Raw genomic sequence first — 26,398 nt, forward strand, 5'->3', positions numbered from 1 at the left:
TTTGTTGAGTTATTCACTCATTCAATTTGGGTTTGTTTTCAGGTTCTTTCAGGTAAATTTAGGTGTGTTTGGTTTAACTGCCGATCATTTAATTTGTCATTGTTCATGGTTGTTAGCACAAATTTGTATACACTTGTTGTTCTCGATGTTTTAGTGAACAAGTAAATCCACTGAACAAGGGATTGGCCCACCCAGTCTGTATCTGTAATAACCTGGAATTATTGTAAGAATAAACTGCTCATTCAACAATCATACAACTCCATCTGTGCCATGCCTTTTACTTATTTAAAATCTAGCCAAATGCCTCACAGGGTAACTGTAATGTAAGAGTCAGATTCATTGGTCTTTGTGATCTTACAAAGGAGACGATTTATCCACCATACAACGTTGTTGCTGTAATATCTATGACTCTAATTCATATTCCTGTCCATACACGAAATAAGCTTTCCAGTCTATTAATTTCCGTTGTTGGGAATCCCGACTGCCTTTTACAGTTGTTGTGATGAACGTGATCAAATGACCTTTGTTTGTTCACTTCCTCTTATGTAACATAACTACTTACATTGCACACAAGTAAACAAGTGAAGAGGAAGCAAAACGTTCCAAAAGAAGAAGAGAATGCAATTCGATTTGAAAACAAATTAGGACATGACCAGGGTTACCAGAGGAAAGGCAGATAGATAGATAGATAGATAGGTAGATAGATAGATAGATAGATAGATAGATAGATAGATACATAGATAGATAGATAGATAGATAGCACGCTCATTTAACATCTGGTAAACGTGATATGAACATACAGTTTATGCATGGGCATGTGACAGAAGTATGTTACAGAACAATATGGAAATAAAATGAGAAGACAATCATATGCAGACATCCTTTGTTTATTTGGTCCCTGCTGAGCACATAGTTAGTAAAATGGCAACATAATGAGTGTGAATGTCTGAAGCATATTTACTGTGACTATGAGAAACATATCTCATTAAGATTATGATGTGTTTGCATACCAGTACAAATACTTTAAAGCAGTTTACATATTGTACTTTCAAAAATGACAATATGAAAGAGTGTAAATTACAAGACGGGGTTATTTGAAGTTAAAGCATATACTTTAAGTATATATTTGACTACTTACAGTATTATTGAAAAGAAAGTATATATAATACATGATAGCACCTGTCATGACATCATAACGGCTAATGTGAGCAGGTGTGTGTTGCAAATGTAGGAGTGTTTTGTGTAGGAGTGTTAAAATGTATCTACTGCTATCTGAGCTGTAGCTTCCTTGTTTTATTTCTTTAATTCTAAGCAGAGTAATTAGGATTATGTGATAATCTAAGTACCTAAGAACACTTTAACTTTAAATTTGGTCTCATCATATTGGAGAAACAATAGCTTTACTGTAATAGCAAGCAGTAAGAAGTTTTCAGTCATCTGAATTCTGCAACATTTGGATTGGCATTGATGTTTGGCTTTCTTCAGTGAAGACGTGTAAAAACTCCAGTATGGGCAATCAGTTTACATTGAGCTCATACTGCATATTGTTGTGCTGATTTAAGCTGTACTGCCTAATTCAGATCAATGGGCATTTAGTTCTTTACTATCAGAGCACAAGTAACGCAGAGGGAGTCAGATGGACTGACAAATAAACCCAGACTGGATTTCAAGAAAGGCCAAATTTGTTAGTTAATCACAGTTTACAACCAGAGAAATACAAATGGTCAAACAACTTTTAACTTTAACATTACTTTTATAAGTAGACCTCACAAGTCCCAGTGGTGTGTGTGTGTCTCTCTCTCTTCCCCTCACAAGTCCTAGTGGTGTGTGTGTGTCTCTCTCTCTTCCCCTCACAAGTCCTAGTGGTGTGTGTGTGTGTCTCTCTCTTCCCCTCACAAGTCCTAGTGGTGTGTGTGTCTCTCTCTCTTCCCCTCACAAGTCCAGTGGTGTGTGTGTGTGTCTCTCTCTCTTCCCCTCAAAAGTCCTAGTGGTGTGTGTGTGTCTCTCATTTCTCTCCCCTGCATTTTTCCATTGTTTTTACTTCTAGATGCTGGGTAACTACGGTAGTTTAGGCACGGTTCTTCAGCTCCCTGGACATCTGACACCACACACAAGGGTAACAACAGCAGGATGTGAGGACATCTTTACCCAACGAACCCTGACAGAGAAACAAGAGAGAGAGAGAGAGATAGAGAGAGGACATGATTTAAGTTTACAACATACAACAAGAGACCACAACAAGACCACAATGTTTGTGTCAGGCTTGAACAGTCATAACGGGTAACTGTCTTCATCGTAACTCATTTTCTCATAGGACCTCTTCCTTTCCATGCATGTCCGCTCTCAACTGCTTTCACTTCTACATGTGTGGTCATGTGGACATTAAAGATGTTTTGTAGTTACATAAGCGCTGTGCATCATGCTCCAGCAGGTAGATATGCAAGAAAATGTATTAGTATGATTCAGGCACATTTAACTACTTCAACTTTTTTTGACCAATGTCATACCAAATGTTCCAAAAGCAACAATATGAGGAATGATTTTACAACTAGATTTGGAAGCATCTTCAAATTCATTGTGAGATAAACACACCTATCTTTTCCACTAGCCTACCAGATGATGCAATATGTCTGTTTATCTCTCTCTGACTCCTCTCAGCCCTCTCTGTGTCTCCCTGGTGAGCACTGAAAGCCCTGAAAGCATTAGTGCCTAATCAGGCTCTGCTCATGGAGCCTCAGGTCTGATCTCATTGTTCTGGCCTCTCCTCTGGCCAGTGGAACCACACCGCAAGACTCTGTCTCTTCTCTCACTGTCACCGGCTAATTGATTTTCACACTTAAAGGGATAGTTCGGTTTTTAACCCATGAAGTTGTATGGCATCTACATCACCAGTGTAATGCAATCCATGCTGACTTACCTCCGACAGCGTCCTGTGAGCAGAGTTCTCGTCCAGTTTTGGTCAAACCGAAAGTAGTCCGGCAGGTTTCTAGACCCAGGAAAATAAAACGTTTCTCGAAAGTTTGATTCACCAAAGTTGCCTGAGAGAAACGTCCATCACAGGAAAACGATGAAAACTGAGACAACATTTGATAAAATTGACATAAAGCATCCTTTTCCTGTGATGGACGTTTCTCTCAGGCAACTTTGGTGAATCAAACTTTCGCGAATCAACTTTCGCGAATCAAAGAGGTAGACTCTGGCTGTGAGATTGCATTATCGAGTGTATTGAAAATAGGGCCAAGTGATAACGAGGTGTGACTTTTTCCACTACAACGGTTTTGGGATGCAAATATATCACTCTTTTGAACACATAATGTTTTGGGAAGAGAAACGTTTTATTTTCCTGGGTCTAGAAACCTGCCGGACTACTTTCGGTTTGACCAAAACTGGACGAGAACTCTGCTCACAGGACGCTGTCGGAGGTAAATCAGCGTGGATTGCATTACACTGGTGATGTAGATGCCATACAACTTCATGTCTTAAAAACCGAACTATCCCTTTAAAAAAAAAGAAGAGATACCCCGCTATCATTGATAACCTTAATGTTACAGACCTTGCTACCAACTGATAAACTTACCCAAGCTAACTACCTTCTTTTCCAGTGATGTGTTTTTCATTTGAATAAGCCTATACATTGCAGCACACAAACACAGATACACACACATCCCCTCTCAGCATGTTTGATCTAGTAACTGTGCACTACAAACTGCTCATGTTTGGTTGAGTACATACTGCAAAGTGATCATGTTTGGTTGAGTACATACTGCAAAGTGATCATGTTTGGTTGAGTACATACTGCAAAGTGCACATGTTTGGTTGAGTACATACTGCAAAGTGCACATGCAAGGCAGAGTTGCATAGCGCTGTTTTGGGTTGCCAACTGACTGACACCAACAACTAGGATTCTACATTTCGGAAACTTTTACAAGCTTCCCATATGTTATAGAAGTTTTTAACTTCCAAAGTTTTCTTATAAAAGAGTCCAGAGACACAGCAGCAATGAGTTTTCAATGAAGATCTTTTTCCAGCCTGCGAGTGGGACCAACAGCCACGCTCTGGTGTTGAGCAGAGACTGAAGATCTTGACATTTAGTGTTCTTCTTTCAGATGGAGCTCAGGATGATTTAGAGAGCAGTGTCCTTACAGAACAGTTAGAATGTCTGCGTTTCTTGCTATCAAACCAGGCCATTGTCTTACCAGCAAATCACATTCATTTCTTGTCAAGGTTGCTAAGTATGTGTTTTGAACATATAGATACTTCTTTCTCAAAATAAGCAACATTATGTCATTCTTTTGATTAGAGATGTTTGTTAAGGGCTTACACATTGTTACCATTTTTCATGACCGCATAAACTCCTAAACGACACTAGAAACAGCTCGGACCTTTGAATAGAAAGGTCCCAAAATGTGTTTTCAGTTGTTATTCTTCTTATTCTGGAGCAATCAGGAGAAATATTTAAAGAAAAAAAACTTGTTGACCATGCCTGGCCTTTCAACGATTTTTAACTTGCAGCACACACGTTACCATTCAGTATACATGGACATTCGAGTGACTTTTATTTTGAAACGCCATATGCGCATCCATAAAGGTGGCATGAACAGTAGGATGCTACCTGTCTTAAATTGTAATGTATTCTAATTTAATGTTATATTCGAGCACTACTTCTAATTTTACAACCGAATATAAAGTAGGATAACAAAAGGCATGGGTAGTTTATTTAACTTAATGAGATCCAGATATTTGGTGAATATCTGGTTAATGTCTATTTGCAACTTCACCGCGGTCAATCTGTTTTGTATCGTTTAACCGATATAGATTTTCCACAGTTGATCTTAACTGAACCACATATAGTATGATAGACAGGTCTTGTGAAGCAAATTTTCATGACTTTTCAAAAACTTCCAGGCTTTATTTATTTTTCCAAAACATCTCCTGGAAATTGCTATTTTCTCCATGATTTTTCTAGCTTTTATGGCGGTATGAACCCTGTCAAGTTGCATTACATTACAGAACTCAGCTGGAGTTGGCCTGATAGTAGAAACATGGCTTCTTTCACCAATGCAATGTATGATCAGGCATATTTACAACAGGTGAGGCAAGAGTTACACTGATTGATGCCCTGCTGGCTCCTTGTGGAAAGTGAAACTGTGGAAAGTTAATCTGTTTCCATAGAACTGTGATCATGCTTCCACAGAACTTGATGGAGATCATTTCCAAACACTCTTAATGACTTAAGAATATAATAATCAAGTGCCTTGTATTATTAATTACCTTATATAAATCATGTACTGATGTTAGCAGGAACATGGCTTTTCTGTGTTTCTGCGTGTGTGTAACTTAGAATATTAGGTGCCACTTAGACTGCATATCTTCAAGAGCATGTTTAGACCAGAGGTGATCAGCTTCTTCCGACCATGCAAAACTTCCATCCTTGCCTCCGATGTCAGAGATCCACCACGTGGTTATCCCTACTGAAAGCTAAACTTCTGTCTATATAAACCTTGTGCGATGTGTTTAATATTGCTTCACTTTCAGCCTTGTGCTGGGAGGGAGCCGGATTGCAATTGTTGTTGTTGTTTGTCTAATAAATGTACTTATATGCAGTTTCTGAGTCCTGAGGTAACTAGGGTGAATTTTCACCACACAGAACTGTTAACTATGGTTTCCAAAAAGAAGGAGAGGACTTTGGACATTAGTCAGTCTGACATGACTCAAAGCCTTTATAGTCAGTCGGACATGATTCAAAGCCTTTATTGAACGACAACAAGTTTACAAGACAGATAGCTTTGTCTGTATCTCGCATTACTTGATTTCCCTGCACATCACTCTCTCCTTCAACACTTCTCATTTTATCCCACATGTAAGACTATGCAAAACCACTCGGAAAGTCACTTTGTGCTGAGAAATGCCAACAGAAGAAGTGAAGAATATTGTTACTGATATCATTTAACAGCAGCTAATCGGCCATGTTACCAAGGTATCACCACCCTCCTCCTTGACTTCTGTCATTCTTACAGACGAATGTGTGACGTAGTCAAAACTTAACTCTTAACTTAAGGAATTATGCCAGGAAAAGTCAAACTTTACATGACTCAGGTACCTCAGGTAGCTCAAGTGCAAACTATTAACCAAGACAAGTGACTTACCATAAGATTATGTTACTTATTATCTATCTTCACCTGGCAACTGCGTTGACTTGAAAATAGAGTATTTCTTTAGACTTTCTGGTTTTCACTGTGTTTGTATCCCCCCTCTGAATGAGCTGACTGATGCCACCAGGAAATTAAGTTTTCAACTCAAAACCACAACGTTTGTGTTAAATCAAAACAGCCTCAATAGGTAGCTGTGAATATCTCATCCCATTTTCATAAGATTGCCTCTTTTCCTGTTTTTGCATTTTTCTCTACATCGGCACACCACACCCATTGTAACCCTTTCCCAGGCCATTCCTATCTGCATGTTTCTGACTCCCTCAGATCCCCCTTGCTCTCTCCCTCTGAAACCTCCGGCAGCCTTACCTCGATGCCATGGCGCTCCCGGATGGACTTGCGCAGGCAGCAGGTGACAGCCATGCAGGCCACGCCGTCTAGCAGAGGCATGCAGAAGCACCAGCCGTGCTGGGAGGCCGTCTGGCACTGCAGGCAGGGGAAGCACCAGAACGCACAGCAGCCTGGAAAGACATAAGTGGATAAGAGGTATAAGAAAGGGTAGATGCATGCGTACCTTACAGTTCCCAAAGCACATTTGTGATTGCATGTCAGGTTTATATAGTCTGAGTTGTGTGCTAATTCATGCACATATATGAATGACGAAGCCAGATGGAAAGAGGGTTCTGGTGAGGATTTTGTGGTTTTTCATTAATTTTCATGATGACAAAAAGAGCAGGGAGGGCTCATATCACTCCATACACAGACTCTGTCCTGCCTGCCGCGCCCACCAGAGGAAACCAGCGGCCACAGCAGCTTTCCTGTTTACTTTAGCCAGCGCTCCCTTTAAAATGCAATTTGCTGCCAAACTGCTCCTCTCTCTATCAGGGGGCCCCTGACAACTCTCAGCCTCCAAAATCATACATTTCCCAGGAATTCTGTCCAGCCTGGAAACCCCAGGGGTTTCAGGGGTTTTCCCTTCTTTACTACGTAATTGTTTTCTGTCCAGCCATCATGAAAAGGGGAAAACCCAGCACTTTAAGCAGCAGTCCGTTTTTTCCTTAAACTAGTGAGTTTAAACAACCTCCAACGCATGTGAAAACCTTCCCATGAAAGCGTTTCTTACAGATTTGTAAGGTGTTCCATCCCATTTCACAGAATTACACATTGCATAACCTGGATGGTTAGTGGGAAAGATAGGTGTGTTTATCATTCACATGATCATATACTATATTTTAAATAAATTTAAAGATGAAACCAAAACTAGTTGCTTATTAAAACATACATCAAAAAGTAGCAAATTATTTATTGCATAGTGTATGCATGTCTACATGAACTCTCTCTGGCACTCATCAGTAGATCATGATCAATCAAATACCATTAAGGTGGGCAACAAACATTGCAGACTGAAGAGGGGACTGGAAGTAAGAATACTGCCAGCCATTAGACAGAGCAAATACTGAATACATGGCTTCCTATATGAAAGGAATTGACCCATAGAGCCATGTTGAACTTGGACTTGAGGTCAACTTGAGGTCAACTCGCAACTGTCAACCGTTTCAAATCAACTGTTTCAAAGATCTTTGGGATGGATAAAAAACAAAAGGTAGATAGCATTTACAAAAGTGTAACCAATAAAAAAAAGAAGCTTATTAACCCATTTAATTTGTGCTGTACGTGTGTTTATCACATGAATAGCATAGAGGCTTAAAATATCTAAATACAGTAGCTTGTCACGTGAATAAGCCCATGGATAAGACAGAAAAAAGGCCTTTGACTAAACATTAGAGAATCAACATTTGGTCTAATCAGTGGGTGTAGGAAGGCTACTACAGGCACGGAAGAGAACATGTGTTTTAAATTAAATGTGCTGATGTCTTGATTGCAACAAGCACCAGTTTTTTCCCACAACTTCATCTGGCTTTACCCCATGAAATGTGAGTTCTAATGTCTGCACTATGTGACATTACAGAATGGCTAACATGAAATAATTATTAAACAATAATTATTGTTTTAAGCAAAGTTAAGCAGAATAACTCAAATCCTACCACTCGACAGGATTTTTGATGGATGAAATGGTGAAAGAATCATGGAAACAGTACACAGACATGGCAAAAGATCAGAACTCAGGTGTACTGTTCTGAAGAAGGGAAAGACACTTACAGGTCCCCATGTCTGAAAAGCAGTCACAGAGGTCAGTGCTCCAGGCGCCAGTGCTGTAGGTGGTGGTCACTGTGGTTACCTGCTGTTGCACTGCCATGGTTCTAAGACAGCAAGAGAGGAAGGTTTCAAAATAACGTTTTTTAAAGTTGACATCCACTAGAAAATGCAGCTTTGCGACATTAAACTCACTTGCGTCAGATATGTGTGTGTGTGTGTGTGTGTGTGTGTGTGTGTGTGTGTGTGTGTGTGTGTGTGTGTGTGTGTGTGTGTGTGTGTTTGGGGGGAGGGTTAGCACAATGTTTTCCACACATGTTTATCATTCAGGCTAAGATGGCTGAGTTCGTACAGGGTCTGGTTCTGAACGTGAGAATCTCTGGTTTGTTTTACTTTGACCGTCCCTGACAAAAACAAAAGAAAGAAAAAAACTGGTCGCATGCAAGGGAGATATTTTCCCCAAATAACTTATCCTTGACTGTTATCTTGTCTTTACCCCTACCCCATCCCCCCAGCCAGTCTAAATCATTACCGTAATAAAAGATTTTGGACCATCATCAAGTCACATATATCCCCGCTTATTTAATTGTCTGAAATCCAGGAATTGTTCCTCGAGCGAGACATTGCCGACGGCCAAGGTCAGTGCTTCTAGCTCAGAACTTCCAAAAGTCGTATAGAAGAACAGAACGAGTATTATTTCACGTACACCCGGTACTTTGACAGATTAATGCATACCAGGTGAGACAGGCAACCTACGCATATTTCAAATTAAGTCGGACATAAAATACGTTTATTGACAAAATTGTAGCCTAAATGAGAAGTTAGAAAATAATAATAAAAAAATGTTCAAAAGCATTACATTGTCCTACATGGCAGTCTAAAGCAAAAGCGTTTATTTCCTAAGAGAAACGTGAACGTGTGAAATTGTATAAAGGATAAAAAAAGATATACGGTTACACACATAAATCAAAACCTCATATGACATTGACACTTATGACATTTGGCTGTACGGTAGAGTTTGTTTCAGGTTCAGGGACATTTGCAAAGTTTTTTTTTTTTTTCAGAGAACCTTGTGTGAACAAAGAAAACCTTGGCCTAAATAAATAAGCAATAGAATATACATGTGGAGAAGTTAACCCATCAGAAAGGTTTATTGTGGTCTTACCAGTTTTATCCTCGAGTAGCCTCCTCTTTGAAGAACTAACGCAACGGTTAATAACAGTACAGGGTGTCAGCAGCAGTCCTTAATGTCAGAGCAGATCAGTCTTTTTAAGCGTGCGTAGGCGCGATGAAGAATGTTGTAATCCAGTGTAGCCACAGCCTGACTTTCGGTAAAAGGTTTTCATTTACCTCCTCCAGGATGCGCAAAAATGTTTGTTGGCTCTGACCTGACTGTGGGCGGCGCTATCCACGTACGTGGGTTTCATTAAGAATGGAAACGAAACTATCTTTCTACCACAACTATGAAGAAAAAGATCAAGTGCATGTGTTGCTTCTTACTGTTAACTATCTTTAAGAACGAAGCACCTACGGATAAAAGTTTTTTTTAAAAATTATAATGGCAATCTATTAATTCGAATAAAAGTTAACACAAAATGTTCATCTATAGCCAGAATCAATTCCTCCCTGGTTCTCCCTTCTTATAGATTCGTGAAAATAAGGAAAATCAATAACCTGCCCCTCGACGTCATCATCTTTGCCAAGTCATATTTTCCCACGACCTGACCCCCATCACCATTCGCCATTCAATCACCATTATGAACTCCATGAGAACTTTCTGCCTTTGTCTCCAACAGGTATAGGGGCAGATGTTTATCAAACATTCTAACCTACACCTCAACATGGAAAATAACTACTTTCAATATAACCCTAACCTATTTCAGACATATAATAAGGTACCATTTAGAAAACCCACAGGAGTCACCTTGACCACTGCCAGCACCATGGACCCTCATAGGACTTTGTTTGTTTGTTTGCTCTGGCTCTCTCTGCCCTTAGATATTACACAGTGGGTCCATGTGACTACTCTTCCTAGGCCCCATCTTCAGTTAAAACTTATCCTCAATGTTTTGAGATTTAGGAGTTTTCGAGTTTGTCCACAACTGCCTCATCCCATCAATCTTTTTCTCCTGCCTCAAAAATCAGTACTTTTCTTCCCCACCACTGCAATGGCCTCCTCTAGGGAACATTACTGTACCCTGGTAATAGCCTTTCCATTATCTTAATACTGGTTAAACTATTCATGCATATCGCCTGCATGGTACAGAACGAATTTATGGACTGTGATTTATGCAATTAAAAATAACATGTTTGGACATGGACATGTTTTATCAGGCCTTAAGATCCCTATTATTTCCCAGTAATACTTTTAGTAAGACTATTAGGCACCTGGGTTGCCAGAATGGAAATTAGGTGTGGAAGAGCGTATAGGTGAGAGCACATCAGAGAAACACGTGACAGGATAAGGTTATAAAATAAAAGACATCATTAGAAACGGTCAGAAAAAAACATTTATTTAGCTGTTATTGAACACACTCTCAACACATTAGTTATTGAACAAACGCTGTTATTGAACACACTGGTTATGAGCTTTTACAATATAACTGCATGCACTCCAAAAAAACAGATACACACATCCAGACACGTATGCAGATATGAGTACGAACAAAGTGCAAAAACAAGCATGTTAAGGTTTCCACATGTTAATGCGTTTGTAGTATGTATAGTCTGACATGCATTATTTTGAGAAGCCATTTTAAGGAAGAAATGTCAAAAATGTTAAACTGTCCTACTCTTCACTGCTTATGAACATACAATGCATGAAAACATTAGTAAGAGATATATGTGTGTGTCTGTGATTGTGGGCGGTTGGGTCCATGTGTGTGTGGAGTGTGTTTGTGTGTGTGTGTGGCTTCCCTTTTCTCTCTCTTAGGCATGCATCATCTGCTGGGGCATCACCTGCTGGGTGATTACAGTGGTGGAGGTAGCTCCGCCACGATTCTTCAATTCCCGAGACATCTGACACCACACACAAGGATAGCAACAGCAGACTGTGATGCAGTCATCACAGCAGGAACCCTGGGAGAGAGAGAACCAAAGAAAAAAGAGAGAGAGAGTGAGAAAGAGACAGGGGAGAAAAGATAGTTTTAAGTCTTTCCGAATGCAACCTTCCAAAAAGGCCATCAGTCAAAGCAACTACTGCTTCACTCATGTCAACTGCAACCACAACTAGCACATCAGCGCCCAAAACTATGGTGTTGCACGTCCCCTGCATGGTTTTAGTTTTTTCAGCATCCGTCTCAATGATATCACCACAGTTTAACACCCCCTCCTCTGCTGACTTCCTTTATTGTTGTGTGTGTAAAGTTGTTGGCTTTTGCAATTATAGTAGGTTTGACATGAGCAAACTGGTTCTGTATTATATCCGCGTGCACAATGCTGTGACTGTAAGATAAACACAGTAAACACATATTGGTGCTACAGTCTATTCAATGAAAATAGATAAAAGACCCCTGTGTGTTTAAAACAGAACTGAACAGGTTTTACTAAGTGGGGGAGGGGGGGCTAGCAACTAGCTGCTCCAACAGTCAGCAAGCTATTTGAAGTGCATTTTAGACAGTATGGCTGATTTAAACACAGTTAAACTACACTGGAACCAGAAGATAGAAACCCAGTCATGCTAGGCTAAGGTTGAAATGTAACATCCCAAGCAATTATGCAGATGTCTTTTAAACCCACCACTACATTAGAGGTGTTCTGTGTAGCCTTTTCCAGTAGTTGTAGTTGTGATGTGTTGACTCCAACCACAGAGCCACTATAGCAGTTTATTTAATAAAACTAGGTGTACAGAGTTTTAGACATTTCTAAATGTGCAGATATTGTAGATCTACAAGTATAGACCATTCTGATTATCTAGACATGAAATCTACCAGACCGTGGTTGGAATGACAATGGGGAAAAAAAGAAAAGAAAAAGTGAAACCTTACTTTCATAACCATTTTCATAGACAGAATAAAAATATCACGATGCTCCACTGGATCGATTTTTTTCTCTCCCATCTCTAGTATTCACCCATACTTCACAAAAACTCTCTCTCTCTGTTTGTATCACCACCAACCCCACTTTCTCTCTCTCTCTCTCTCTGCCTCGTCACGGCCCTCTCTGTGTCTCCCTGGTGAGCACTGAAAGCCCTGAAAGCATTAGTGCCTCATCAGGCTCTGCTCATGGAGCCTCAGGTCTGATCTCATTGTTCTGGCCTCTCCTCTGGCCAGTGGAACCACACCGCAAGACTCTGTCTCTTCTCATCCTCTTTCCAGAGAGCACCTGTGGTGGAAATTACAGAAGCGTTTAACCTCTGCTTTTTTGCTTTTACTCACTTCCTCCTTATTTCAGTTCTCCTGAGCTAACCACCACCAGCAGTCAAAGAGACGGCTGTTGGATATAGCCTCTCTTTTGCTGGGACAACATGTGTAGCAAGGCATGGGCAGTGAATCAGTGTGAAACAGTGACACACAAATTGTCCCAAACTCTCCAGTCCCAAACCCTATCTGCTGCACACACTCTCATGTCTTTCTGTGAATTACAACTCCTTAGAGGCTGAATCAAAAGCACTAGAAGCAGTGTTTCCCCTACCATTATATGAGGGGGTCGCCCCGCCCCCCCTCGAAGGCTCAGGTTCATTTTGTTAAATTTAATTTTCTATATAGCGCCAGATCACAACCGAAGTCATTTAAGGTTACCTTCCCTATATAACAGGTCGATAGCTTGTTCTTTTTTAAACACAACAAATATGTTGTTTTTATCTCATTTACACGACGGCATGTCATTTTTGTCTCTACATGGTCGCGCGTTAACAATTCTCCTCTGCTCTCTGTATTGCGCACGGTGGAGTTCCGTCCCGATGCGCACAAACACACACACAGACACGTGCGCGCAAACACAGGTGAGCACACCCTCACCAGTGGACAGAATTGGGCTTAATAATCAGTGCACAGCTATGGACACTTTTAAACTTTTAAGAACACATTTCCAGGCGTTCATGAATCCTGTGAGAATGAGGCCCAATGAGCATGGCTGCACCAGACTTGGAAACAGAACGTATGCCTATGTCTGCACCGATAATCAAAAATAGATCTGGCTTCTATTTTTTATCATTTTCCGCAAGGTTGTGTGTGAATAATGAAGGAAGCAATAAATCCGATTATTTCCCAAACCCTTGAGAGCTGTTGCCATGGAGATTTAACGTTACTTTCTGTCTGAAGATAAGGTAGCAGCTAGTGTTGAAGAATGGATGACTTGAAATTGGACGACTTTAAATTAATCACAAAATTAAACATCAACACCTATACGGATAAAATAAATAAACAAGGATAGCAAAATTGATAGATAAGCATAGAATGAGAACGGCAGAAACGCAGGCAAGACGTCAGATGACAAGACAGATCACAGTGACAGAGGCTGTTTTTTTTCGTCATGTGAAGGCTGAGACAATCATAACAATGGGCCTCATTCTCGATCATTTTCTGAAGTTTCTTCTAAAATGTTTCTTTCTGATGTTTCTTCTTCAGACACAACACTACAAATGAGAATAGTCTGGATTGCTGTACGACGATCACTAGACTAGCGCAGCATCCTGGTGTAGTCCTTTAAATTATTTTATTTATTTACATCAAGATGCCTCGTAGAATCATGACTAAATGTGAACGTAATTGTTAATGATACAAATATTCTCATATTTATTATTATTATAATTATTTAAATCCGAGGATGTCTGTAGAGTTAATGTGAACGCAATCACCAACGAGTTCTCACAAATTTAGCATTAACAATTTCTTAAAAACACTTTCTTAAATGCGATTCCTCAAATAAACACAAGTTGGCCAACAGGCCCATTGTATTCAGTCTGTCTGATGGTCCTTTTGTAATGGCAACAGGTATACGTATAAAAAGGTTATTTAGAGGACCATTTCTGAATTGTTTTGTTCTTGATGAATGAATGTTTGTTTATTATTGAGTTATTTCTCAACAAACAATATTTATAATTATAATGACAAAGAGGATTTCTCTATATTTCTCCTCATGTTTGTCCATCCTTTTGCATGTCTCTCCCTCTCTTCAAAACTGACCAAATCAACGTTTCCAACGATCTGAGAATTCTTCTCCTCAACTTTGATTGGCACATTTATTCACATTCCTCCCTGGTTCCTCTTAGCCTGGCACTGCCTGCCTACTGCTCCCAGATCAGTTTTAACCTGGATTACAGTCTAGTTACCCTCTTTGCAGAATTAATTGCTGAGCCATTCTGAAGGGCAGACCAATCAGCGACCAGTAGGGTTGTCTAAGTGCAATGATTTTTTTATGTAGTTCCAACAATGGTGGCAGAGGTGGACTTCTCTACAAACTATAGTAGCAATGCTAGCAAACATCGAATAATTACATTTATATTATTCATCAAGGGCAAAGTAATTGCTGTCTTACTGCAAACAGGATTTGGAGGGGGAAAAACTAGTATATCAGCTTGCATCGTTGGTGACGAAGCAGGAAGTATAGCTGGTAAAAAGTCCAATCCTATTTGGACTGTTTCACTTCCCCCTGTGACTGATTTGATCCTTGCAAAATGTTTCATTTCTAGAATTATCTCCATAGTTGAGGTGAATGTTCTGAGGTTTCATTCCAGCATGGTCATGCTAACCATGTGGTTTAGCTTTTAGTAAGTGCTAGCTAGCATGAATGGTATTATGAATGTTTTAACAAAACATGTTTTGTAATTATTTATTATCTATCTATTAACCAGATTGATAAGAAAAGTAATCTTAATACTAATTATCTGTTGTATTGTTTATTTTTTTAGAAACCACTCACAAATACATAATAAGTTAATCTAAGAGAAATAAACGGAAGAATTTAATAAGGCAATCTGCCCCTTAGAGCACTCTGCCACCAGCATGCGCACAATATACTAGGTGCTAGCGAGCCAGTATGACCCTCTGGGGTTTTCTGTGCCAAATACCACCGGAGCTAAGGTGGTAGTACAGCGGTTATGGGACAAAATGAGGGATTAGGTTATCCCATCGCTATCTGATAATCTGCTCCATTCATGGCAGGAGTGGGAAAAAGATGGACTCCTCAAGCAGTCAAACGTAGATGCATATATTTTGTGACGCTCTGAATGGCCTATGGCTCTGTGGCTTATCTTTGGACAGAAGCCCTGGGGATGAAGAGGAAATAGCCTTCCTCAGTGCCAGATCCCACGCAGCTCCGGAAACACAACAATCCACCCCTTCATTTGGAGCTGTGCGCAGCGCTATCCGGAGCGAAGCTAGTCAAGGTGCTGAAAGAAGAATTTACCCTCCGTATCCAACAAGTGACATCTCAACTTCTGTCCTCGTCTGGCCACAGCCATATTCTTGTCGTAATAAGGTGTCTGTGAGTATGAGCATCGCTGAAATCCAGGATCCAGAGAGACGCGACGTTTTGTAGATTCAGGAAGTAATCCTGCTGATGATATCATCCATGGGAATCTTCTTTCAGAATTTACAGCAGACCGCTGCTGGTTTTGCGAGCCAGCCGTCCTACGAGAGAAACCAGACCAGAAGCCTCAACTACCACAAGTGTGGCCCAACCCTGCTGACAGTGAGAAAGAGTGGAAAGCCATCTTCCTTTGGTCTCACCACAACAGCAGTCAGTCCTCCTGTTCCTGATGGCGACTGATTACAGACCGTACAAGAGTTAGTCAAAACAACTGGTCTGTCAATGGATGGGCAGGATAGTACTCAGCAAGATTGCTTTGGGTTACATCGCCAGCAGATGATAGTGGGTAGCACCAGTCTCCTCATTACACTTGCATCTGAATGAAATAGTACTTCACAGCTCATATGGGTTGCTAGGCGCCTGCACCATGTCGTTAGCTGCTGAGGCAATACGCCCAATTGTGATGGACCCCAAGCATAGAGTCACCCAGCAATATGATGACCATCTCCATAATCCTGAAAGAGAGTGGGTTTCTGCAGATTTGAGGAGAAAATATTGGATTCTGAGAGGAAGGGAAGTCAATCAACGTCATCAGTATGTAAGGAGTGGCGTGGCAAAAACAGCCATCCCACGAATGGCAAATCAACACCCAGCTCAACTCCGCCACATCAACTAATTACACAGATGTGACACAAAGAGAGAGTTTTTAAACTTTTTTTCTAAATGAACCATGGTTTGCACTGGAACGCACAGCAATAGGTAGGTCATTCCACCACTAAGGTGCCATGAACAAAAACAGTCTTGACTACGATCTTTTGCTGCTGAGAGAAGGCAAAGACAACAGACGAGGTGCGTCCCATTGGGCAAGTCGGGCAGTTGCCTAGGGCCTCGGCCACCAGGGGGCCTCGTTCTTTTTTTAATAATTAAAATAAATCACTTGTCATTGCAAACGAAGGACAATACAAATTAAGCATGAAAATACAATTCTTCAAATCTACTCTTTATAGCAAAATGTATCTTAAATCCATGATAAAACATATTATTCCAGGTCATGTGACGTTTCTGTCAGGAGAATTTGTCGTGTGGTGGAGTGTGTGTGATCGTGGAAACATGAAACGATTTGAAAGGGGCAGTGACAAAAGAAAGGATAAAAGGGAGGAGAAGTTAAAGGAGAAAGTACCTAAGCTAACGCAGTTTTTCCAATCAAAGAATTCATCCGTGGAAGATGAAGACATTTCTGATAATGTGCTGCTGGGCCAGGTTTAGCTATTGCTAGCAGCAGCTACTACAGCTAACTAAGCACCAACTAGCCCTGCCTGCCTTGCTTCTATAAACGATGAGCCTTCATCATGTACCACAGCTGCCCATATCCCTGACACTGACACCTGCACTGAGGACGCACATGATACTGCCATGGTCATCATCCCTGCTCAGGCACAGCTGGATGATAAGGAGAGCAGTGATGGCAGCAATGTGAGTACCCCAATGATACAGTGATCAGTGAAGACCCAGCATTATGGCGTGACATAATAACAGATAGTGAGAGAATTGAAATTGTAAGAACAGGACCCGTTCAAATTAGGAACTTTAATTTCCCCCAAAACACAGATAACCCGCCAAGGAGATTCACAATTGAAAACTTTGAAACGAAAATGGGGAACAAATTACAAGGAAGTGGCTAGTCTACTCGACCAGTGCTGATGCAGTTTATTGTTGTTAAAACCGCACTCAGCACCAATGGATTTCGTGCATGGAAAGAACGATGAGCGCAGCAGGGAGCATGTAAATAATATGGAGAATTGGCGCCAACTTGTGGCAAGATTGAAACTAAACACCACAATTGAGGTCGAATTAATGGCCCAATTCGACCCAGTAATACATGAACACTTAAGGAGAATCCAAAGCCAGAAATGCAAAGATCATGACCTCAGCAAACAGATCCAGAATGAGATAATACCTGTACTAGCACGAAAGACCACAAAAGCTGTTGTATCTCTGATAAAGAGAGCTGAGTACATTGCTGTCATATTGGACTGTACACCAGACAACAGCCATACTGAACAGCTATCCCTTGTAATGCGCATTGTTAACTGTGCAGAAAATGTGGGCATTTCCATTGAGGAACATTTTCTTGAAATTGTTGACGTCCGTGACACAACTGGGAAAGGACTGTATGAAACTTTCATGGACCAACTGACCAAATTTGATCTTAACATCTGTGACTGTCGTGGGAAGGCATACGACAATGGGAGCAACATGCAGGGTAAGCACCAGGGTGTACAGAGGAGAGTGCTAGACACAAACAAGAAGGCCCTACATGTGCCATGTGGGAGTCACAGTTTCAATTTGGTTATTTGTGACGCGGCACAGTCATATAGACAGTCTGTGAACTTCTTTGGTGTCCTCCAGAGATTGTACAACTTGTTCAGTTCCTGGGAGAATATGCAGAAACATGTACAGATGATGACTTTCAAAAGTCTGTCTTCAACCAGATGGGAGTGCAGAGTGGACAGTGTAAAAGCTCTCCGGTACCAAATGCCTCAGTTTGTGGAAGCCTTGGAGGTACTCATTGACCATGCTATGACCAAAAGACCTAAAGATTCTGAGACTGTGTCCAAGTGTGATAGATAGATAGATAGATAGAAATTCATGGTTGAGGGAAGAATAACAGCATAACATTGGGGAGGGGAGGAGAAAAAAAAAGAAAACACCCAGACTATGCTCCTAGAGGAGTACAGTGTGGGAACAGTAAAAAAACACACCTCAGCACATAAGCACATACAACTCACAAACAATACATACATGAATACAAAACACCAGAGCTACATGAAAAAGCTTTCACTTGCGTTGGCGCTAGGGATAGCGAGGAGTCTCATGACATGTACCAGGACATGACAAACACGAAGCAGTCAAAGGCGTGGGATGGGGGTCAGGAGGGTGAAATGCATATTGGTGTATGTGTGTGTGTAGGCCTGGGTTGTTGCCCTACTGGGCCACAAATCAGTCAGATTCTCAGTCCGCAAGATTGTGGTTGCCATAGAGACATCCTTGATCCAGTTCCTGGCAGAGACAACATTCCAGGTGTCTGTGAAGCACTTCTGAAAGACATACAGACCTGGAGTTTCCTTGTGAGTGTTATTGTTTGGTATAACATTTTGTACCAAATAAATCATCAAACTCTTTCAGAGTCCAAAAATCTCAATAGAGACAGTGAAAAGAGAGATGGATGAACTTGGAGAAAGTCTGCAAGAGTACAGAGAAAGTGGGCTTAAATCCACGCAGACAGATGCCAGGGAGATGGCAGAGGCATTCAAAATTGAGATGACACTCCCTGAACAGAGACAGCGAACCACTACTCGAAGATGCCGGTATGAAGGAAGAGAGGAGACAAAGTTCACCCCTGAAGAGCATTTCAACAGGGAGTTCTCCCTTTGTAGCATCAGAAATCGATTTGCTCAGACATATTTCGGTCTTTATGGGTTTCTTTATTCAGTGGAGAACATGAAAAAAGCAGTGCATGAAAGAACACTAGGCGTTAGCTGCAAGAAGATGGAGGTGGTAAAAAGAGGAGATAAGGGCTGCGGTCAAAGCCTTTCCAGACGGCATCTCCTCCCCTTCAGAAATGCTTGATTACATATACAAGGAGAACTTACTGGATTGTTACCCCAACCCAAGCATTGCACTCGGAATACTTCTCACACTGCCTGTCACTGTTGCTTCTGAGGAAAGGAGTTTTTCTGCCTTGAAACTAATCAAGACATATCTGAGGTCAACCATGGCTCAGGAGCGATCTGGCAGTAATATCCATTGAGCCAGATGTGAGGAGAAAGCTAGACATGGAAGATGTCATCACTGCATTTGCCAATGCTAAAGCACAAAGAATCAGGATTTAATCCTGCACTTAACACTCACACACAGTAAGTGGCAGTTATAACTCCTTACAATTCATGCTATTTGTATTAAAATGCTATGGGGTTGGCAAGTGTGACGTCACGGATCCAAATCCTCAGCTGCCAATGTATACTGTAATGTTAAAGCCAATATTTACGGTTGGATTGTAAAACGCCTGCTAAGGTTACGAAGGCAAGGAACACCTCGTTGAAAAGACGAGACCACGAGGATTCATCTACACTTTAAAGTAAGTCGATCAGACCTTTATATCTCATTCAATGAACTCCATGAAAGTGCGACTAACAAAAAGGACCCAGTGCTGTTTGTGCTAACGTTAGCCACGCTACAAGTTGTGAGTGTGAATGTTATGACAGGTGGCAGCTTGAAAGGGAAAGTTCAGGCTTCCATGAAGAAAAAAGAATATGAGGTGGAGGTGAGGAGAAACATTAGCTAAAATATGTGGGTGTCGACTAGAAAACTGATGTAACTGTTCGATGTTGACTTTTACTATGTTAAAATTGCTAGCGATTTTGGTCTTGGTGACGCATCGACTTGCCAACCCCATACTGAATGCTTACTTATATGCTCCTTCTCTCTTTTCGTCTGCTTTGTCAGGTATTTGCTCGCCTCCTGTACAGCTTGAAGAATGGGGAGCTGCCCCTCCTTTGCCCTCCAACTCCATCCCCGCCTTGGCCCACTCTTTTCACCAAACCCCACATACAAAGACTGAAACACATGTGTACAGACACTCACACACACATTCACTCATTCACATCCACTTGTCTCCCATTCACTCACTCATTCGTCTCCCTTTTTCTCACACACACACACACACACACACACCCCCCTTTCACTCACTTTCACACATACAGACACACACAGAAACGTCTCTCTTTCACACACACACACACACACACACACACACACACACACACACTCACCCTCACACAAACAGACACACACACACACACACACACACAAACACTAACTCACTTACTCACTCTCACACAGACACACACAGACACACACACACATACACACACACACACACACACACACACACACACACACACACAGACACACACACACAGACACTTACTCACTTACTCCCTTTCACACACACACACACACACACACACACACACACACTCACCCTCACACATAGACACACACACACACAAACACTAACTCACTTACTCACTCTCACGTCTCCCTTTCACACACACACTCATTTACTCAGTTTCTCCCTCTCTCTCTCCCTCACACACACACCCACACACACATAGTCAAAATAGATGTTAAAGTTAGCCCTTTTGCTGTAAAGTTAATCATTATGAAGTAAATCATTGTTTAGTTGTTTCTATTACAGTTTTTTCCTATCGTTTTAGTCAATTTACCTAAACCATGTTCACATTCCCAAAACACTTAACACATTGAGCATACCAGTAGACCATGTGAACCAAACTGTAGATACTTGCCCCTATGCTTAGATACAAATGCTGGCAATGACACCTTCTTCCAAAATTCATGGATACCTGTCCCAGTCAATGTTCACTTCCGGTAAAATACTCTGTTCAAAACAGTTAACTTTCAGTTCAAAACCTAACTTATCAGTTATTAAGATCACTGTAAATGGAAAGATGCTGCATTTGGACTGACAAATGAAGGTACTGTATATGTTTGAATAAGAAAAAATATTCTTATTTTAGCAGATAGTTTATTTATTTTATTTTAATTATTATTAAGTAACAATAAATGTCAGTTTCACATAACGTGGATCATTAAGTATGTGAGTGTCGGGGTGGGTGTGGGGTTGGTGCTTTGGTAGGGGGGATTTTTTTTTTTTGGGGGGGGGGAGGGGGGGGGGGGGGGGGGGGGGCGTGATCAAGAGGCTGAATAGCGCTGAATTATGGCACCTAAATAGGTAGTAGCCTCCACCATTGGTGTGTGAATGGGTAGATGTCTGAGGCAGTCATCTGTAAAGCCCTATGAGTAGAAAAGCAGTCTATATAAATGCAGTCTATTTGTCATAGTGATTACACATGAAGGACTTTGGACAGGATACAGCCCTGACTGCATTCTATGCCCTCAAGCACTCATGTTTAAAGGCCTGGTAATTATTTCCAGCATCTTTCTCCTTTACAATTAGTTGTCTCAGTACTTTTACTCTGTGCAATGACAATAAAGTTGAATCTAATCTAATTTTATCTTTATAAATATGGATCAACCAACCATATCGCTTGTACAGGAATCTCTTTCTTTTTGTCCGCCTGTCTGTCTGACTTGTGCAATTTGGTAACACCATTCCTATGTTCCTATTTAATATATCCAATGGAACATGTATGATAACAAATAAACATAGTTATAGTATAATAACAGTTAAGTAGATGCTTAAGTCCAAAGTCACTTACAAAACATCAAAGCAAAAACAACCAAAGTAAACAAGGAGCAGGGACAAGTAGCCCAGCCTGCATACCAAATTACTTTGTCTTCTTCGACACAACTATATTCCTCATTCTCTTAAATCCCACCATCTAATTTACCATTGCATCCATTAATGTATTCACATTCATTCAATTATCTCTATCTCTCTCTCTCTCTCTACAACACTTTTCCCTTTCTTTCCTCCCCTTTGCTTCATCATACAGACCCCATCCTCATCCTCTATCCCACCCTTTAGACCCGCAGCAGCCTTACGTTGATGCCATGGCGCTCCCGGATGGACTTGCGCAGGCAGCAGGAGACGGCAAAGCAGGCCAGGGGGTCCAGCAGAGGCATGCAGAAGCACCAGCCGTGATGGGAGGTAGTCTCGCACTGCAGGCAGGGGAAGCACCAGAACCCACAGCAGCCTGGAAGGATGTGAGGCACAGGAAAATGGCCAAAACACAAATGTTAAAATATAGAATGAATGCATGATTGTTGTGTGTTGCAACACAGCCTGCAACAAAAAGATGTGAGTTTTCTGAGAATTCAAAAAATACAGAGAGAGATCTGATCAGAGTTATTTTCAAAGGGAAGCATCAAAAGTCGCTCGACCAATGATGCCACATCCTGTTGTTGACTGGCAATGAGCTCCTTTAACACCTGTGTTGCTTGTTGCATTTGATAACTCTTCATATAATTAAGTGTATCAATGTTTTCCATTATCTAATGGAGGGTGTCACCATCACAGATTTCTCAACAGCTGATCAATCCTAAACATATGCTAACAATGAAATATGAAAATAATTGAAATATAATAAATGTCACCCAATTCTGATACTGCAGTACACAGGCTTCAAATCAGTCCCATCACATCTGAACCCAGGACTGCCACAACAATGAGAAAAGAAAAAACGAATAAAGGGGTCAAACCCCGGTTTGGAAAGGACTGGTTAGTAGCAGGTCATACCCGGGTTTGGACAGGACTGGTTAGTAGCAGGTCTTACCCGAGTTTGGACAGGACTGGTTAGTAGCAGGTCTTACCACAGCACTTGTGAGCTTTTAGCCCTGAGTGGACTACATCATGTGAGAACACAGTTCCCCTTCAGTATTTCTCTTTGGGTTTGGGTGCACATAAGGAGGAATTTACCTCAATAAAATACATGTAGCATTCTGAAAGAGGCCTACTTGACAAAGGGCCTTTGAAGAGCGTTTTGCCAATCTAACCTCGTCATAACATTCTTCAGACATGATAGATTGCTCAGCCCCACTGTTATAAAGTGTCTTTTCAGCACTTCTATCTTTTTTTTACAACCATGGAATGAGAAGACAGAGCTATATACAAGCCTAGGATTTTTTTTCTTGTGCAATCAATCTACAAACGCTCTTTCCCAATGCTCTGAAAATATAATGAAAACCCTAGTTCAAACCAAGGCTGTGTTTCTGTAGTATCAGAGAAATACCTTCACAGTGCTTTGCATAGTGCAGTCCTTTTACACTCCCCAGGGAAATGTAGTTCCTTCTCTAAGGGGTAACAGATTTAAATTCGCTTTCGACACCTGCACACAGGCTGCTTGCAATTGGAGCTGGGATGATTGCCACGAGTGATATCATGATAAACTATCATCAAAACTGATTCAAAACATTGGTCATCTACCATTCGTAATCTGGCGTTACAGTCTAACTTCCTCTCAGAATGATATATAACATTCTGCAGCAGCTGCTTGTCTTTCTGTCCTGTCTGCTTCAACGGCATCCTCCTCTACAGTAAAACTCACTGCTTCACTGCTTCTCCATCACATCCACCACTCAAGCTAATGACTGGTCTGTCTCAATCACAAAGATCCATTACCCTCTTGATGGGTGATCAATTATGTGCCTCTTTTAATGTAGTGGTCAGGTCAAGTGCACTTGTATCAACAGAACCTTGGTCTGGCATTCATTCCTTTTTTGCTTGCTAAATGGGTGGTTGCCCAAGGTCAGCACCACACCCTTGGAAACAAATAGTTGCGCAACAAATGATGAAAATGTACTGAAAATGAGAACACAAGCAAATGTCCGCTATTTAAGCAGCAGTAAGGAGTTATGTTCCAAAACCTCCTAAAGTGTAAAATGTTTGCATAGTGTAACTTTAAAAAGAGCAAACACCCACATGGCCTTTTGAATGGACAGAGGTAACAAAAGGAAAATACAGGCACGTTGATTTAGATGTATAGATGACTTCCCTGCCATTCCATGTGCATCTTTATGCCTTAAAGCTGTGTCCCTCTGGTCATAAATTATAAATATAACTGCATGTAAGACCTGCACATCATTAATACAGTACTTTAAATTAGCAGGAGTGGCTGATCATGTGATGCAGTTTCCTGTTATCTGTCAGCATGAAAAGGAATCTGAATGTGCTTGGTTCTATGACCACGACCCATTTTGTTACTGATAGCAGAGAATTGTAAGACAATTCTACAACCGGTACATAAAACATAAGCAGTGCTTAGATCTACCAGAGAGGATTGATGCGGTCAGTATTCTAAAATCTTTGGATCTACTGTTCTCACAAACTCAGGGGTAGTAAAGTTGACTTACAAGTGCCACAGTCTGAACAACAGTCACAAAGCCCAGTGGTCCAAGCACCAGAAGTGCGGGATGTCACCGTGGTTACCTGTACTGCTGCCATTACTGTGAGAGAAAGAGAGAGAGAGAGAGAGAGTTAAGATAAAGTTAAGATGAAGCAAGGTCAGTTTTATAAATACAGTATACTGTATGTACACTCTCAAAATGTCTGCCATCCATTTTTATATTGGTTAATAACTCCTGAAAGACAGCACTTCACACTATACTCAATGCATTAATGTATGACTGCATTTCAAATACAGACAAGCACGTTTTACTAGAATTGCTAGTATTACTTGACCTGAAAAACACGTTCTTGGTTCAACATTGGGGCTGAGAAAGCCTCCCACTATCTTTATCCCGGCATCGTTCATGGAGCAGAATGAAACATAATTCTTGGCCATAATTCAATGAACACATCATTTCCGTTCCCTTGCGAACCACTTGGATAATCAAATAATAGTTTGTATGTATTAGCCTGTGGTTTGCATGGTTCCAGCTCGCCAGTAGTAGCACCTACAACAAATGTTATTATAGAATATGACACTTTTTGAGGAATAATTTTATAGGCAACTAGTTTTGATACCATCCTCAAATTCATGTAAAGTACAGAGCAACACCTCTGTCTTCCCCACTAGCCATCCAAAAACATTCCCTATGTAGTTCTGTGTAACGGGCTGAAATAAGAAATATGAATTACTGTATGTTATCTGTCGCTAGCAACTTGAAGTATGATGTGTGTGCCCAGCAGGTGGTCTTACCTTTTTATAGCAGTTCGCTGTCTTTCTGTGCCTAGGTCTCGGGTTGGCAAAGGGTATTTTTGAGGTGCAGTTTTAATGACCTGTAAGAGAAAAGTGAATCATTGAATAACGAAAGTGAGAGACTGGAGTTATATCCGGTTTTGTCTTGTGGTTATGCCAGCAATGATTTGAACCAGAATAAGGTTTTGATCGAGTTTAAGTTTCGTTTCATGGTTATGGGCGGCGCGAGCTCATGCACGATCCCAACATCCGTAGATAAAAAGCCAATTTTCTTTTTTTTTCTACTGCTACTACTACTACTACTACTAATAAACTACTACTAAAAAAATCCCCTTTCAAAGAGCAGCTTGCATAGGTGTTTCAACGATTCACTGAAAGTAATATATTGCGTGTTCAGCCCTTGGATGCACTGGCTGCAATAATAATAACCACAGACCAGTAAGAGCAGAAACTGCCAGTAGGAAACAATTATGCTACTAAATTGTTGACCGTCATGATAACGTGCAATTATACACTCCTAGTCACCTATGTGTCAGTGCCTCATCTTTAAAAAACATTAAAAAATCCATTACGACAACCAATTATAGAAAAATGACAGTGATATGTCGCTGACAATTGTTGGCTGTGAAAGCCAAATGTGTTACAGTAGATGGCAGGATGGCGTGCTGACGTGCATGTTGACCTCAGGCTCCAAGTGATCCATGAAATTTCCCCATGCAACATTGGGTCTGCATGCAATAGACGACACTCAGTGGGCAGAACTTTCCTTCATATAACATTGCACATTTTAGGGCAAGGAAATAATGGATGTACAGTATGTAAGAATGTACATTTTGGTAATGCAGCTGTTTTTTGTCATTTTTCACACAGAGGCAACGTGATAGATTGAGGGGAATGAGACGGCAAGGGGCTGGGAAGAAAATGGAAGAAAATAGATAAAAG

The 26,398-nt window shown here is 40.9% G+C and overlaps 2 protein-coding genes across 2 annotated transcripts; both read right to left on the reverse strand.

Moving 5' to 3' along the window:
* Positions 1–871: 871 nt before the first annotated feature.
* On the reverse strand, positions 872–9,601 carry LOC308365324 (cornifelin-like). Its single transcript, XM_080838707.1, has 4 exons — positions 9,469–9,601; positions 8,310–8,410; positions 6,519–6,670; positions 872–2,158 (listed from the first exon to the last, which is right to left on the reverse strand). Exons 2-4 carry the CDS (start codon positions 8,404–8,406, stop codon positions 2,069–2,071), a joined length of 339 nt encoding a protein of 112 aa, XP_080694833.1. The 5' UTR covers positions 8,407–8,410; positions 9,469–9,601; the 3' UTR covers positions 872–2,068.
* Positions 9,602–11,097: 1,496 nt separating this feature from the next.
* On the reverse strand, positions 11,098–25,581 carry LOC308365892 (cornifelin homolog). Its single transcript, XM_080839510.1, has 4 exons — positions 25,457–25,581; positions 24,669–24,761; positions 22,362–22,513; positions 11,098–11,381 (listed from the first exon to the last, which is right to left on the reverse strand). The coding sequence occupies exons 2-4, from the start codon at positions 24,757–24,759 to the stop codon at positions 11,232–11,234; spliced, it is 393 nt and encodes a 130-aa protein (XP_080695636.1). The 5' UTR covers positions 24,760–24,761; positions 25,457–25,581; the 3' UTR covers positions 11,098–11,231.
* Between the last annotated feature and the right edge of the window lie 817 nt (positions 25,582–26,398).

The sequence above is a fragment of the Sprattus sprattus genome (genome assembly GCF_963457725.1).
Source record: "Sprattus sprattus genome assembly, chromosome: 5".
Taxonomy (NCBI): Eukaryota; Metazoa; Chordata; class Actinopteri; order Clupeiformes; family Clupeidae; genus Sprattus; species Sprattus sprattus.

Coding starts and splice junctions, on each gene's coding strand:
- LOC308365892 (XM_080839510.1), bottom strand. CDS start 24,759: ATGGCAGCAGTACAGGTAACCACGGTGACATCCCGCACTTCTGGTGCT. Junction 22,514..24,668: donor TTGTTCAGACTGTGGCACTT/GTAAGTCAACTT, acceptor ACATCCTTCCAG/GCTGCTGTGGGTTCTGGTGC. Junction 11,382..22,361: donor GGGAGCGCCATGGCATCAAC/GTAAGGCTGCTG, acceptor TCTCTCTCCCAG/GGTTCCTGCTGTGATGACTG.
- LOC308365324 (XM_080838707.1), bottom strand. CDS start 8,406: ATGGCAGTGCAACAGCAGGTAACCACAGTGACCACCACCTACAGCACT. Junction 6,671..8,309: donor CTTTTCAGACATGGGGACCT/GTAAGTGTCTTT, acceptor ATGTCTTTCCAG/GCTGCTGTGCGTTCTGGTGC. Junction 2,159..6,518: donor GGGAGCGCCATGGCATCGAG/GTAAGGCTGCCG, acceptor TTTCTCTGTCAG/GGTTCGTTGGGTAAAGATGT.